The sequence below is a fragment of the Galeopterus variegatus genome, unplaced genomic scaffold (assembly GCF_000696425.1).
Source record: "Galeopterus variegatus unplaced genomic scaffold, G_variegatus-3.0.2 Scaffold4032, whole genome shotgun sequence".
NCBI lineage: Eukaryota > Metazoa > Chordata > Mammalia > Dermoptera > Cynocephalidae > Galeopterus > Galeopterus variegatus.
Window position 1 is genome coordinate 129,126 of NW_007730143.1, and position 15,456 is coordinate 144,581.

Below are 15,456 nucleotides of genomic sequence, written 5' to 3' on the forward strand. Positions count from 1 at the left end.
CTGAAATAACGGGTGTGCAGGAGGAGCAGGTCACCTCTTCACACCGAGAGTCCATCTACGAGTTTTCCATTTATCTTGTCCCTAGAAATCACTTCACACAGACTTCTGAGAAGTTCAGCCAGAAGTTGTTACCATTCTTCATCCCATTTACCACATCCATTCTCTACTCTAGAGTGTACCCAGAGACCCAAAGAATAGCCCTGAATAGCTGACAGATCATGCCTACACAGGGCAAGAAATCATAGTAAAAAGACATCAGTGCTTCTGAGCTTTCCATACCTATCAACCCACATTCGCTTAAAAACTTGACAGAAAATATGTTCACCATGATAAATTTTTAAATCATCCATATTTGCCTCAGGAAACTTAGAAACTCTGCCCTGGTTTGGAATTCTAATATGCATCTTCTTCAGAGATTCTGTTAAATGTTATTTCTTTTCGCTCTAGTTTTTCTCAAGTTTGAGGCTCAGATAGTGGAAATTCACTAGGTATAAAGTAAAAGAGAGTCGCTGAGCTTCAGCCAAAGTGGCACAGTTGTATAAAATGATACTTTCCCAGAAAACACTTTTCTCTCTCACAAATTTATAATTACTTGAGGAAACTCTTAATTTTCAGACCAAAGGATAATTATAGATAGGGTTTAAAACACCCTCACGAGTTTTTCACCATCTTTAATTTAGTCCTTTTAACAATGTAGTCCTAATTAGCACACTGAAACCACCTACCTGAGCCTTATAGATCATCTCACTTCAATTCAATAAACCCTTTTTAGCAAACGCTTTGTGCAAGACACTAGGCCAAGAGCTGTGGGTGATACAGTATACCTTAATGCCTGAGGTGTATCCTTCTGGAACACAATAGCTGAAATTACACAAGGTTGAATATGATTTAAGTGCCACCTCAGAGAAGGACAAAATTACATTCTATTGGTCAAATTAAAAAGTTTCAAAGAGGACATGGCATATAACCTGCACCTTGGCAAGTGGACACAAAGGAATAGTAGAGAGACCAGCATGAGCACAGGCATAGACAGGAATGTGAGAGGTTTGCATAGGAACAAGTGAGCAATTCACTTTGGTATAAGAAAGCAACAGAGGCTGGAGCAACATACACCATGTATTCAGAATTTTGTATGACATATTACTGAGCTTGCACTTAATTCCATATGCTTTGAAGCACTAGTAGGTTTTTCAGCAGGAAACATAATAAGAGCTCTGCTTAGGAAGATTAACCTGTAGAATAAAATGCAGCAGGAAGAAATAGAAAGTAGAAAGTTCATTGTTTATTCATTCACTCAACAAGTATTGTAGGAATATTTAGAATGCTATGTCTTGTGGAGGATAAAGAAATGAACTAAGTAGACACATTCCTGCCCACATAGAATTCCCAGCCTTAGCAGGTTTGTTTAGGCAACAGTATAAATAAGAAATAAGAGTGATCTAAATTAGAATACTGATGCTGGCAAATGAAGTGCAAGCTTTGGTTTTTATTTTATACTTGAGCTATTTCAGGCCTTAATCAAGAGAAAGTACATGAACTTCAAAGTATCCTTACACTGTTATCTACTAGAATATTCTTTCTGTAGGATAAATAATGCAACTATATTCAAATCAGTCCTCTATGTGGTGGACATCTGTTTGTTTTTGTTTGTTTGTATACATTTATTTTCATCTTCCCAGAATATCTTCTACCCTACTTAGCCTTCCCAGCATCCTTCTACCGCCTAGGTTGTTTTACTGATTAGACATCATAGGAACCACATGACCTAAGTCTGACCAGTAAGAGGTCTACCTGCCCCTAGCTACCATAATAGGAACAGGGACCAGCCTGTGACTCAGAAGAGCTTGTCCAGACCTGTCTTTGAGATTTTATAAGGAACTTTAGTACAAGCGGACTTTCCTTCTACCTCTGAGTTCCCCCAACCCCGGGAAAATGTAAGAATGAAGCTGTCTGAAGCCAGGCATCACTTCCTCTTTCCCTCAGTCCCTAATTTAAGAAGTAAAATAATAGTTCCCAACATTCGGGTCATGACAAGTTATGTAGAGGATCAATGAAAAGGAGGAAGACACAAAATGATTTATTAATAACAGTTAAAGCAACAATATTTGTGAATGCTTTTTTATTTTAGAAGTTCAACTGAATATGTTTTTCTTAGAACAAGTAAGTCATGTGTGTACACGTGTATTTCAATATGCTTTAGCGGGGACAGTGCTACCAAATGCAGAGAATGGTCCACAGGCCTCAGTCTACTCGACCTGTGGAACAACCTGTATGAGGTGTGTTTGTCCTAGGAACCCACCTTTGTGAGGCTTGAAAGAATGAAGCATGGGAAATCTGGCCTAAAGTCTCAGGTTCTAAAATTTCGCCCAAGAATTTCAAGGCTTATCTCTGAAAATTAACAGTAGCAAAGAAAAACCTCAACAATATACGTTTTGCTTTATTTTTCAAATAGAGAATCTGAATTTCCAAGAGATAAATTAAGTGAGCCCAGATCTCCCACATGTCCTGCAGCCCTGCTTTAGGGTGCTGGGTCAAAATTCTCACCTGGGTCAAAATTCTCTGTGCTTAACAGTTATAAACTGTTAGGCCTAATGCACACACTCAGTCCTCCCAAGCTTGCTTCTTCATCCTTCTACAGAAGCTTACCCAGAAGAAATTTTTATTTGGTTTGGTCTGTGTGACTTTTGTTTGTAAATGGAATAGATGTCTCAAGGCTCACAGTGAGGGCCTTCTTTTTCTGAATCCTCAAATAAACACTAACTATATAAATAAAGCTTGCTTTAGCAGATGTCTGGGGACTTAACATAGTTCCATCTTTGCTTCTTTGGTGAGTCATATGATGATTTCACAGCATCTCAAAAGTCTTTTTCTGTGTTGCTGCCAAAGTCATTGACAAAAAATAGATTAGCACTTAGTTCACAATATTTTCTACATTTTACATATTTTCTACTTTTGGGGGGGTGTGTAACGGGGAACAGAAAATACTTAAAACATTTGCATTGTTATTTTTTAAAAGAACATAGAAGAATTAAATATACTGCGGTTCTAAAAACACATAGCAAGTGAATCATTGTGGTTTTACTGGGATCAGAATAAAGCTAAGTACCTTAAATTGAATGACTAGAAATCGAGTTTAAAGCCAAAAGAGAAATAAAAGACTAGATCTAAAAGGTACTGCAGATTGTTATTTATGTTTCTGAAGTGAATTCAAAGTTATATGACGCATGTTCATTTTCTATAATCTTCTCATTTTAAAATATACTCCACAAAATATTAAATATTTAAATATTAAAATTATTAAGACATACTCCACAAAAGTTTTTAAAACTTTCAGGTTACACTCCATTATCCCAGAATTTTCTACTCAGCTTGGTATGTGTTTAATCTTTTCATCAGTCTGTTCCTCATTTTCCTCAATTCTAAGTGAGTCTTCATTTCTATTTTCCAAAATTTCTCTCCCCGATATCTTCAAACCAGTTCTAACACAGGCACCTGTACCCATCAACTTTTTCTAAGACATTTATTCCTTATTTACTTTACTTTTATCACTGTCTTTTGGTTCACTAGAAAAGCAATAAAACTTTGAACTTCTAAATTAGATTTTGTGGAAGGAAATTCACAGAATACGTGTTTAGCTTCTACAAAAGAAACACACATCTGCAACCCAGTTCATTTTAAATACGTCTTGCTGCAGAGGACCAAGGTCATGTGTACTTTCCAGCTCTAGTTCCAGCTGGCATTAAATGTCACAAAGCAGTATTGTCCATAATCACTCAATTCCAGTGAATTAACCAATTAAAGCAATAATAGAATAATGTGGTTGAGAATAAATTCTCTAAGTTACATATGGCTCTGCCTTTGAGTCCAGTACATCTGAACCATTCCAGCAGATGAGGCTTCTAAGGAGGTAGGTGCTATCCTCTCTCAGTATGTGAGGCAATGTGAAATATGGGGAAAATCATTAGCACAGAGATTCCCAGAGTATTTCCCTGATACCAGTCATGGCTCAGCTCCACTGACCAGTGGGAAAGGGACAAGATCCCTGATTCTCTATGAACAGCCATTTGCCTAGTTCCTCCCACGAGGCTCCTTTGCCCAGCTATGAACAAGGCTTCGGCTAACAGTTGAAGTTGCTTGTTACCTTGAATAATGAAATAGATGGGAAGAGGACATAGAATTGATGTGAAAATAAAGGCTCAAAAGGAGGGCCAAAGAGAGAGAACAGATTTCCCATCAACAGCAAGATTGAATCACATTGCAGAACCAGCTAGACTAGTGATAACAAAGATATTTCAGTGGCTGGGGTGACAGAAGGTCACCAGAAGAGAGATCTGTGTAGTGAGAGAACTGGAAGAGGGTGAGTCCTACCTACTCAGGGGAGCATGCAATTGACAGCAGGATTGGAATGATAAAATTTGGCTTTTTTATCTTGTGTCTAGGTAGCAAGTACAGGGATTTGCTCCCAACCAGTGGGAAAACGATATTAAAAGATCATAATGGAGTGGTAAATATCAGTGATAAGAACACCATCTTCCACATGTGGGACCGCCTGTCATTGAGTGACAATACCAATGGCAAGTGGGAAGGTGGGGAACTAGCAAGTGTGGCCTATGTTCCTTGGCCCTCAAGTCTCTCATATGTATGGGTGGTAGTACTTAGCTTTCACACTACCTTTTAGGAAATTATTTGACAACTCTAAGCATGTCTAGTTTGAGTTTCTTCCTTCCATTTTATGCACAGAATGGCAACTAAGGCCAACTGTCTCAGACTCTCCTCCAAAAACTTATAAAAAAAAATTCTGATACCTCTGGTGCACCTGCCATGAGTTAGCCCTGGTTATGATCCAAGCAGAAAATATGAGTGTATACTTAAAAAAAGAAGAGAAGAAGTTCGCACTTCCTAGTTGCAATTTTCTCAAATCTTAAAATACCACTACTCCATAAACAAGCAAAAGCTGCAATTGAAAAGCAAGGAGGCAAATTAGGTCATGTCACTCTATGCATCTGTGTTTGGGGATTTTGGTCTAAAACTGAACACAATATTCTCTGACTAAGCAGGGCAGGCTTAAAGAACAGGAAATAATATACAAGTATCTGGTTCAACAAAACAGAGGAGACTTCACTGTTCATTATAGATGAACCCAGGACTTGGAGGTAGCGATATGCTGCCTGGTGGTTTTAGTAATAAAAGCTACTGCCATAGACCTTTAAACAATTGAATCAATCTAGCTATTTTCATAGAACCTCAAAGTTTTAGAAGGTAACTAAGATATCATTCAATTCCCTTCCTCAACCTTTTTCACAGATGAGAAAATTAAGGCCCAGAGAATTAAAATGACTTGCCCAGGGTGAATCAGTCAAGATTCTGAGTTGCAAGCAACAGAAATTTACTTTGGCTGAGTGAAGCAGACAATGAACTTACTTAAAGGATATTGGTTAATACAAAGCATCCCTAGAAATGCTGTCCTTAGAATTAAAACCAAGCAGACAGAAATGATACCCAAAACTCTGGCTGTGAGCTGGTTCTGATGTAGAAACCACGGCTGCTGTAGCCATGTCCCCTGAAGAGAACTCCCTGCCCATAATCTGGTGTCACTAGTTCCTGAGACAGGCTAATGGCTGAAGCCTAGAGTCCAGACTATTCTCTAGCTGCAGGGCAATCCTGGGAAATGAATGACTAGTCTTTTCAGTAGCTTTTAAATTAAGAGGTGCATTGCTCCTTCCCCCACTCCCCAGTAGGAAACAGAACGTTGGAAATTCCTCAGACATGGCAGGGGTTCAACCTCTGGCAGCCAACATAAATAACAAATGTAGACTATGTGAAACCTCTCGGTGGGCTAATGGCAAAACCGTGATTGACCTCTAGTCGGAAATTGTTTTTTATTATTAATTAGCTCTGAACTAACACTCCTTTCTTTCAACAAGTATATATTAAGCACTTACCATGTTTGAGGCATTGCGTTAGGTCCTGGGGACACAAAGTCAACCAAAAGACATGATTGTTACCCCTGTGGGCCATACTGACTAGTGGTAAAGATGGGCATTGAACAAATAATCAAAAAATAAATATGTAGTTGTAAGTTAATTAAAATTTATGACAAGTTCCAAGAAGGAAATGTAAAGGTTGCAGTAAAACATTATAATGGGAGGACTTGAATTCAATTTTGGAAATGCATCTCTGGGAAGTGACATGTAAGTCAAGAACAGCTAAGAAGAACAGAGAAAAGTAATTTATTAATTGTTTTGTAGTTGTTTTTAAAGCAATACAGCTCAGCTTTCCCACAAACTGCCCTTAGAATCCACACAGGGGGGTCCTTTGAATCTGAACCCTCAGCAATAAATAACATCATATGAGCAATAAAGGAGAAGAGTCATTTGAGGGAAGCACAGCTTTATGTTAGAGTTTTTTAAAAGGCTTCACAAACAACGTGATAGAGCCAAGCAAAACAAAATGTCCCGACAGGGATAAAAGGAACTGAGGCACTCCAGCCAGGGATCAGAGGACTTCTTAACATTAATTGATGTAATTAGACTAACTTAGTTTATTCAATCATGTTTCATTCAAGAGCTCTTGACTGAGCATCTAGCAGGTGCCAGGCTGTAGGCGGCAGGGGCAGGGAGGACCTGCGGCAGGGGCAGGGAGGACCTGCATCACGTGACCTCGCCTCTGGTCTGGAGGGAACTGTGTTGCTAACAGTCTCTGGGTCCAGTGGTCTCCAACGTGGGCTGTGAGGACACTTGAGGGTGAAATATCAATCAGTGTGACTGACTGGGATATAGGAAGAAACAATTAGAATTTCAATCTACATTTATTTTATCTTTAAAATATAAGATAAAAATTAGGGTGTGTTAATATTTAACTCACAGTTTGATGGTTTTATGTGTTTATCATTTATATTGAGGATATGTTCTGGAAAATATATTTTAGATATGGGGTGAGATACGAAAGCATGAATACCACTTCAGGGATTCCAAGAGACATAATAAGGAAAAAGGAGAAACTATGGTTTAACACCTACTATGTACCAGATGACAGAATAACATGTTTTATTTCACTGTATTTCCATGGTAACCTACTGAGATAGATGTTATTATTTCTGTTACACGAGTGAGGAAATAGAGATTCAAAGAAGTGAAGTATCTAGCTCTGGGTCCCAAACCTGGCAAGCGTTGACGATGGGATTAAAACCTTTGTCTATCGTTGTAACAGGCTGAACAGAAGTGACTCCATTTTGTTAAATTTCTAAATTAAATAGTTTTTTTTCTTTACTCTTGCAACCTGAACTGCATAGCTTGCAGCTGGACATTAGAATACAATGATTCTTGTTCACATGATCGCTAGAACATAATGGCTTTTGCTACACTGTACACAGAATAATTATAGAAGAAATTATTAACCCAGCTGGCCATCCTTTACTAGCTTACTAACTGGATCTTTTTGAGGTTAACAGGAATTGAATCTGTGACTTGACTTCATGAAGGATGGTCACCATGAATCAGCTCCCACCCGAGAAATTCTTTGATGTTTATCTGCAATTTTCCTGCACGTCCCTGCTTAGATCACCATGAATCAGCCCCCACCCGAGAAATTCTTTGATGTTTATCTGCAATTTTCCTGCACGTCCCTGCTTAGATCACCATGAATCAGCCCCCACCCGAGAAATTCTTTGATGTTTATCTGCAATTTTCCTGCACGTCCCTGCTTAGATCACCATGAATCAGCCCCTTCCCACCTGTCCCTATAAAAATCCTTTGGCAAGTTTGGGAAAAGCAGAGATGGTCTTTGAGACATGAGTTCATCATTTCCCGAGGCTGTAGGCTTCCTGATTAGAAACTAACTTTCCTTACACCAACCCTTGTCTCTCAATTATTCGCTATTGAGTGGCAAGCAAACGGACCTTTGGGGTTTCAGTAACACTGTCAAATAGTGTGTTCTTTTCCTTACCCCACAATATCTGAAGAACTGCCAACTCTGAAACTAGCATTTGCCAAGGGATTCAACCCCTGCTCTTGTGTTAAGACCAGCTTCCCATCAGAAAGCATATGTGGTAAACTTTTACTCTGTAAACAATTTGAGTCGTAGAATATCCCTAATGATGCCCACCAAAGTCTGATGCAAAACAGTAGTACTGTGAGGCATTGTATGATTCATAAAAGTTATGCTTATTATTAAGATTCACTAATACTTAATAGAGAAAATAAGCCCCCAGTGGATCCATTATACAAATTTGGTAGATATTAAAAATGTAGAGGTGTGTGTATGTATATTTATGAGAGAGAGAGAGAAGCAGAGACAGAGACAGGGACAGAGACAGGCACAGAGGTGAGAGATACTACAAAAGCCTAGAAAAGCAGTAACAAAGTTAGGAAGTACATTAACAGTGGAGATTTTAAGTTGTCCCGGTTGCCAGCATTCCCTATCCTCTTCCTAACTGATCAGAAAACACATCTATACATTATTACTGCAGTTACCTTGGTCAGTTTCATTTCTAGCACGTGGCTGCCATGGATCCGACTGTCAAAATGAGCTACTTCTTTGAAAGAGGACTTAACCTTTGCAATGATCTTCACATAGGAGAACACGATCACAGCCGTTGGGAGTAAGAGGCAGAAGAAGAGAATGTTCAGGATGAAAATCTGGCCCCCTACCGAGGCCTGGGCCAGCCACCAGTCCAGGGTGCAGGAGGTGCCGAAGGGCTCAGGTGCATAGTCCCCCAGACCCACTAAGGGCATGGTGGTCCAGAAGGCGGCATAGGCCCAGATGACTGCCAGGCAGATGAAGGCGTGCTTTCTTTTCAGCCAAACCCCTGGAGGTAGAAGAAAAGCATTACCCTGATGTAATCTGCCCTACACCCAAATACCTCCCCTCAATACGTCAAATTCCACCTCCAAAGATTTATTCCATTGAATCTGGGAGACGTGGGCAGACAACTGAAGCCTGAGGGAGAGTGGGGTGAAAGGGGGGAGTTCCAGAGCTTGGGCCTCTCTCCAGGAGAATAAAATTTGAAGAGATTTCACAAGGAAGTTTTTTGCTAGACATCTGGGAGAAGTGACAAAAGCTGGGAAAAGGGGACAGTAAAAAGATAAGAGAATGCTGAAGACAATGGAAGATCTAAGGAAAACATCTCAAAAGCACGTGTTAGTGGGTCATCCGAGGGAGAATCCTTCCGGGGAGATGAAAAATCACAAAACACTGCTTGTGTCTTTAAAATACCCTTCTTCCTAAAATCTTTTGTGTCTCTAATCTCATTTGTCTTCCCAAGAACTTGCTGAGTGGGGGCTGGTGGATCGTGACCGTGACACTACAGTGTGAGATGAAAGTGGTTGACTGTGCTTGGTGATTTGTGGAGCAGATTTTGAATCTTCAAATGTTATTCACACAGCAGTCACGCTCACACAGCCATAGTGGGAGAGGCCGAGAATCTAAGCAGGTTGCGTCATATTCTGCAAAGGTAATTCTGTGAAAATATTTTCAGGAAGACAAAAAATGAGCTCTGTTCTTAAGCACTGGTTTCTGTTAACCAAAAGAAAATTCCAAGAGGAAGAAACAGTGCAAGGCATCTAAGAAAAGGTATAAAGCACTAGTGATCATTTTCCAAATTTCAACACAACTACCAATGACAGATCAGCCTGATCTGGTGCTGTGGCCTCCACGGGGAATGATCTCTACACCTCAATTATCACCTCCAATGAAGAGGGCCAGGGAAATGACACCTGACTGCTTAGGTTTTGCAGTAGCAGAGAAGAAATATCAAAATATATTCCATAAATGCTAAATGATTTCTTCTACATAAACTCAGAGCCTGCTTTACTTAGTGCAGTGTGAGGTTTGGGAAGACAGTAAGGCCTAATTCTTCTAGTTCTAGTATTTGACCTTGTCATATAATCTTTTTACACATCTGGTGTTCTTAGCAGTAGAGTGGAGGAAATAATATATTGCTTACAAGTTTTGGTAAGGGTTGAATGAAATAATGTAAGGGTCTTGCTTTGCAAACTGTGAAGCATGACATTAACATGAATTTTTCCTCTTGTGTAAGTTTGTCTCATTTAGTGCTAACAAGAAATATAACACATAGTTTCTATGCTCTATTGTCTCCATTTTTTCCAAATACATGGCATTTTGCATCACGAAATGCAAATTTCTCAAGCCCAGCAAGATAGGGGTAGCAATCATACAGCCACAGCATATGTTACCTTTTGACTATCCATTGTAATGAATAAAACACTGGCACAGATAATTACATATATTTATGGGAATGTGCATAGTCATACGTATAAGCATTTATGGTTAAGATTACTTGGTGAGGTGTTTTATACTTACGTTCGAGTATGGTGAAAGGCTGTCAATACAGGAGAGAGTAGATTAGTAGATTGGTTCTGTGTTGCTCCAGAAGTCAGAACTAGGACCAATGGGTGGAGGTTACTGGGAGGCAGTTTTGTCTTAATATAAGGAATAACATTGTAACAATGCGTGCAGACCAATCAGAGAATGGGCTGCCTTGTGCAGTAGTAAGCTCCCCGTCACTGGTCACTGGAATTATGCAAGAAGAGGCCAAGTGGTTGTCCCTCAGGGATTCCTTAAAACAGTTTACCACATTCATGGGAGAAAGGTCTACATGTCCCCAAGTGACCTTCTAATTCCAATATTCTTGGACATCATGTGGAGGGTTTAATAGTGCATCAGATTAAATGATGAAACCATACTATTGAGGTTCAACCTTAGAAGAAGCTGAAAAATATACATACTTTCCATATGGAGTTACGCTCTGCAATGATTCTAGGGTAGGTAACATCATCTCTTTAATTGACACAAAGCCTAAACTCAAGAAAATATTCAAAAACAGAGACATCAAGGTTTAGTATTCCTTAAATGCTCTCAGGAAGCTAAACTTTTTGTCTTCTCGTCTGTAAAATCTATAGTTAAATTTAAAATCTACTTGGTATGACCAGAAATAAGTTTATAGAAAGAATTAGACTCTGATGTCATCCAGGGTATGTATAATTATTTATTTTTATTCAAGCTATTTCTATTGGAAGTTTTAAACATTTCAAGAAAGAGGTGAAAAATATTTTTTAAATGAGTGCTAGATCATGAACATGGTGGTTCACGACCCTTATCCCCTTATGTGATTTCCTTGGGGTTTGGGAACTGTAAAACTTTAAAACATAGAGGGAAATTCTACCAATTGAGAATGTCAGGTCGACTTGGTCTTTCCCACCTCAGTCTCCAGGCAGTTTTATTCAGAGGGAATCAATACTATTCCCTGGTTGTGCTTGGTTCTCAGTATTAAAATTAAAAACCCAAATGATTCTCTTTCAGGTTCCATAAATTCTCAGAACCCCAAAAAGTAAAAGTGCTAAAAATTATGTTTAAGCAGTAGAATACTCTACTCATTAAAAAAAAACAAAACAGGCTCTGAGATCTTGTTTATTTCTGACCCACTCCTCACCCGTTATTTTAGTCACTCATCTTACTACCTTCCAATACAGTAAAAAAAATTTTGAGCAATTTTTCTGTATGAACATCCTTTCATGCAGGAACAGTGCAAGGCTTGGGACCTTGGAGTCGAAATTTTTAGAATTCCTCATCTCTGAAATCATAGGAAGCCTGAGTCCTAAAAGAATTATAAACAGCTTTCTTATAATTACACTTAGCATGTGAGGAATCAGCTAAACGTCTTGTACCTAACATCTTTTCAATGCATTTTATTTCTTTTGTTTGTATGGCAAAGCATGGTAGAAGTTTGCACACTTTCCACAAGAACGTAATAATTTTTAAAAGCATTGTAGCCAAACACCAGACATTACTATAAAAGTAATATTAAAAGAAACTTACATTGACATAGGTTCAAATACTTAAATGTATGTTAGAACAAGATAGGCTAAAGCAGAAATACTCTTGATGTCTGAGGTCATTGATAATCTTTGTTTATTGCCTGTGTATACAATATGTACAGCTCTGACACTCAATCCACCTAACTTTGACTATCAGGGAATGAGAAACCTTCCAACTTACCATAAGATAAATGGCAGATTTTTAGGTATCGATCCAGACTAACAGCAGTCATGGTGATAAGACTTCCACAGCCAAAGAAAAATCCAGCCCATCCGTACCAGCGGCAGCCAATCCAGCCAAACACCCAGCGGTGACAGAAGCAAGAGATGATAGTGAATGGCTTACCTACAACTAGAGCACCAAGAAAGTTGTCAAGAAAAGTTCCCTCCAGTTAAAATGTCCCCACCTATCCCAGCTTGCCTGACCCTTCCTCTCCAAAGCTCAGAGGGATGTGTAAACACACACACACATACACACACACACAAACACTCACATGCACACCCCTTTCATTACACAGAATTTGTAGGTTAATGCAATTCTAGCAGTTATCTTTAAAGAAACTGAGTTTGAAGCTACTTAGAGAGATTTGCAGTTATCTCAATAGACAAAGACAGTGAAAGGATGTAGAAGGACTTTTAAAAAGTAATTATTACGGGCCGGCCCCGTGCCACACTCAGAGAGTGCGGCACTGGGAGCGCAGCGACGCTCCCGCCGCAGGTTCAGATCCTATATAGGAATGGCCAATGCGCTCACTGGCTGAGCGCGGTGTGGGCGACACCACACCAAGGGTTGCGATCCCCTTACCGGTCACAAAAAAGAAAAAAAAAAAAGAACTGTCTTGAGGAGACTCAGCTTCAGGGAGTATAGGAGATGTGAATTCTGTGGACTATGACAGCAATCTGGTCACCTTTAGTGTTTTATCAAAGTGGTTCAATTGCAAACTAATAGAAAAGGGCTATATCCCCACAGGGAAATCTCTGAGAGAAAATTTGCTCTTCAAGCATAAATTTTCCACACTGATCTCTTCCACTAGAGTGTCCATGACTCTACTATTTTTCCTCTCTCCAAAGTTAGACATTCAAGCATGAGAAAGAAAAAAGTATTCATGGGAATGAGGTTTTGTACAATGCATTTCAGCATTCATTCAGTCTCAGCAATGATTCCATGAGTTTGTCTCCAAAACAAATGTATGAACAAAAATAGTTACATAATCAAATAATACTAGGCAAGGTCACATACTATAACACAACTTTTTGACCATCAATATTCAAGAGTCTAAAAATTTCCAATACTCAGAAAAATAACTAACTTCGTGTTCCATAACATTGTCCAAATGTATTTCACTACAGAACCCTGCATACATTACATAAACTATTCTTTAAGAAATGATACTCCACAGATTACAAACTACAGTCTATTTGACTAGGAAGAATTCCTTAAAATAAGACATAGGTTCTAACTAAGGAGTCATTTGATGCAAGGAATTCTTAACTATGTGGGTACTATATAAACATCCAATTAGAATAGCTGCTTGAGGGCCAGCCCGGTGGCGCACTGCTACATGCGCCGCTTGGGAGCGGTTCTAACTAAGGAGTCATTTGATGCAAGGAATTCTTAACTATGTGGGTACTATATAAACATCCAATTAGAATAGCTGCTTGAGGGCCGGCCCGGTGGCGCACTGCTACAGTGCGCCGCTTGGGAGCGCGGCGGCGCTCCCGCCAAGGGTTTGGATCCCACATACGGACTGGCCGCTCACTGGCTGAGCGAGGTGCGGGTGCGACACTGAGGGTTGCGATCCGTTGCCGGTCACGAAAAAAGACAAAAAGGAAAAAAAAAAAGAATAGCTGCTTGAGTCTGATAACTCAAAGACTGATGATAGACTAGTTAAACTCGTGATCTACTAATAATTACAGCATTTAAACTCATTTGGTTTTTTTTCTTACTGTATTACAATGTCTAGGATTTCCAGTACAATGTTGAATAGAAGTGATCACAGTAGGCATCCATGTCTTGTGGCTAATTTTTAAAGAATTTTTTTAATGTTTCATCATTGAGTATAACATTTTTGCTCCCTTTTATCAGACAAAATTCTATTCTTAAGAATTTTTTTTTAATCAGAAATAGACATTAAGTTTTATTGAATGCTTTTTCTGCATCTACTGAGATGATGCAGACTTGGAGCATTTTAGAATCTGACTATATAGGATATGAGATTCCTATACTGAAAAAGGGAACTTAGTTTTAACACCCCCAGGTAACCTTGTTTTTTAGGAATTAAGTGTCTGTAAAAGGGGTTGGAAGGGGAAGGAGAAAGGTTTTCTATGGGAGAAAGCCTTAATTAGAGAAGCAGCAGGAACTAACAGCTGTGAACTCAGAAGAGGAGGAGTTTGAATGGCACGCTGGAAAATAAAGGTTATGAAGTGCACTGGAGGAGGAAGGTGTGAATTCCACACATATTTTTAAGAATAGTGTGTATAACATTTTAGAAAATTTGAATTTGTCCTTTCATATTATTAATTAAAAGTTATATGTATACAATATATTTAGTCTTTCACTATTTCGTTGTTGTTATTATCGATGAATAAAAAGTACTTAAGAAACTCCAGCAAGCTGAACATTCAAAAGAAGCAATAGGATGGGGGAGCTAAAAAGGTGAAAGAAAACTAGAGTCGGAAAAGACCTCAATAATCATACAGTCCAGCATTTTTTAATGCTCCTGCTTAGAGTCCTGGGGGGTCTATGGAGCTCCTCTAAGACTTATCAGCGTGCAAACGTGAACGTGTGTGTGGAACTAGGTAGGTGTGTGTGTGTGTGTGTGTGTGTGTGTGTGTGTGTGTGTGTGTGTGTGTGTGTTGTAGGGGAACTAGGTAGGTCATGCAGGGTAAGAGATATTAAGCAACTTACACTCCATTCTCCACCCTCTTTCAATCAGGGGAGATTTTTTTTTTTTTGTCTGTTTTATATATTCAGCTTCTAAGTCACGTTCTTTTTCAAAGAAAGAATTTAGTGTTTAAAAATTGTGTAAGAATAATTTATTAAATTTCATCATTTTAAAGTTGGAACCAGATTTCTTCTGTTTTAGTTTTTTGTTTGCTTGTTTTCTTTTTTCCTTTTTCTGTTGAGTTAGTCTTATTCAAACACGAGATAGCTATTTCAGTAAATGTTAGGCTCAATCTGTTTCCAGCCAGACTCAGATTTCTGGTATTTCAACTGTTTATGCCTTGGACCTCCATTAGGTTTTTAAAAAAACTTTCTAGAAAGCATTCTGCTACTTTTATTTCATACCTTGCAGACCTCTCTATTCAGTCATCGTATTCAACCTTTCCCCCTCTCTGAAAGGAATGTGCTGAAGAAGCTCTTCAAAGCCTCTATCTGATGTACATATCAAAAGAAGCTTCCCTAACCTTATTGCATTAGGAAAACCAAGTTTTTAACTGACAATCTCCGCCTGCAGGTGCTAGCTCCCATCCCTCCCATCCCTCCCCGGTGAGCCCCCTCCTTGGTTTACAAAGGTTCGCAGGAGTAGCTGTTAGTTCAGTCAGTTAACACACATTTATTGAGCACCTCTGTAAGCTGGACATACATCTCCTCTGGATATATGTGACTTGCTAGACTGAG

The 15,456-nt window shown here is 39.1% G+C and overlaps 1 protein-coding gene across 1 annotated transcript in view; it reads right to left on the bottom strand.

The window, feature by feature from the left end:
* OPN5 (opsin 5) overlaps positions 1-15,456 on the bottom strand; it is a 54,924-nt gene that overhangs the window by 32,794 nt on the left and 6,674 nt on the right. Inside the window, exons 3-5 of the mRNA XM_008586585.1 lie at positions 12,016-12,186; positions 8,472-8,806; positions 7,945-8,060 (exon numbers count right to left, since the gene is read on the bottom strand). Of these exons, the coding sequence (XP_008584807.1) occupies positions 7,945-8,060; positions 8,472-8,806; positions 12,016-12,186 (622 nt within the window). The remainder of the gene's footprint in view (positions 1-7,944; positions 8,061-8,471; positions 8,807-12,015; positions 12,187-15,456) is intronic.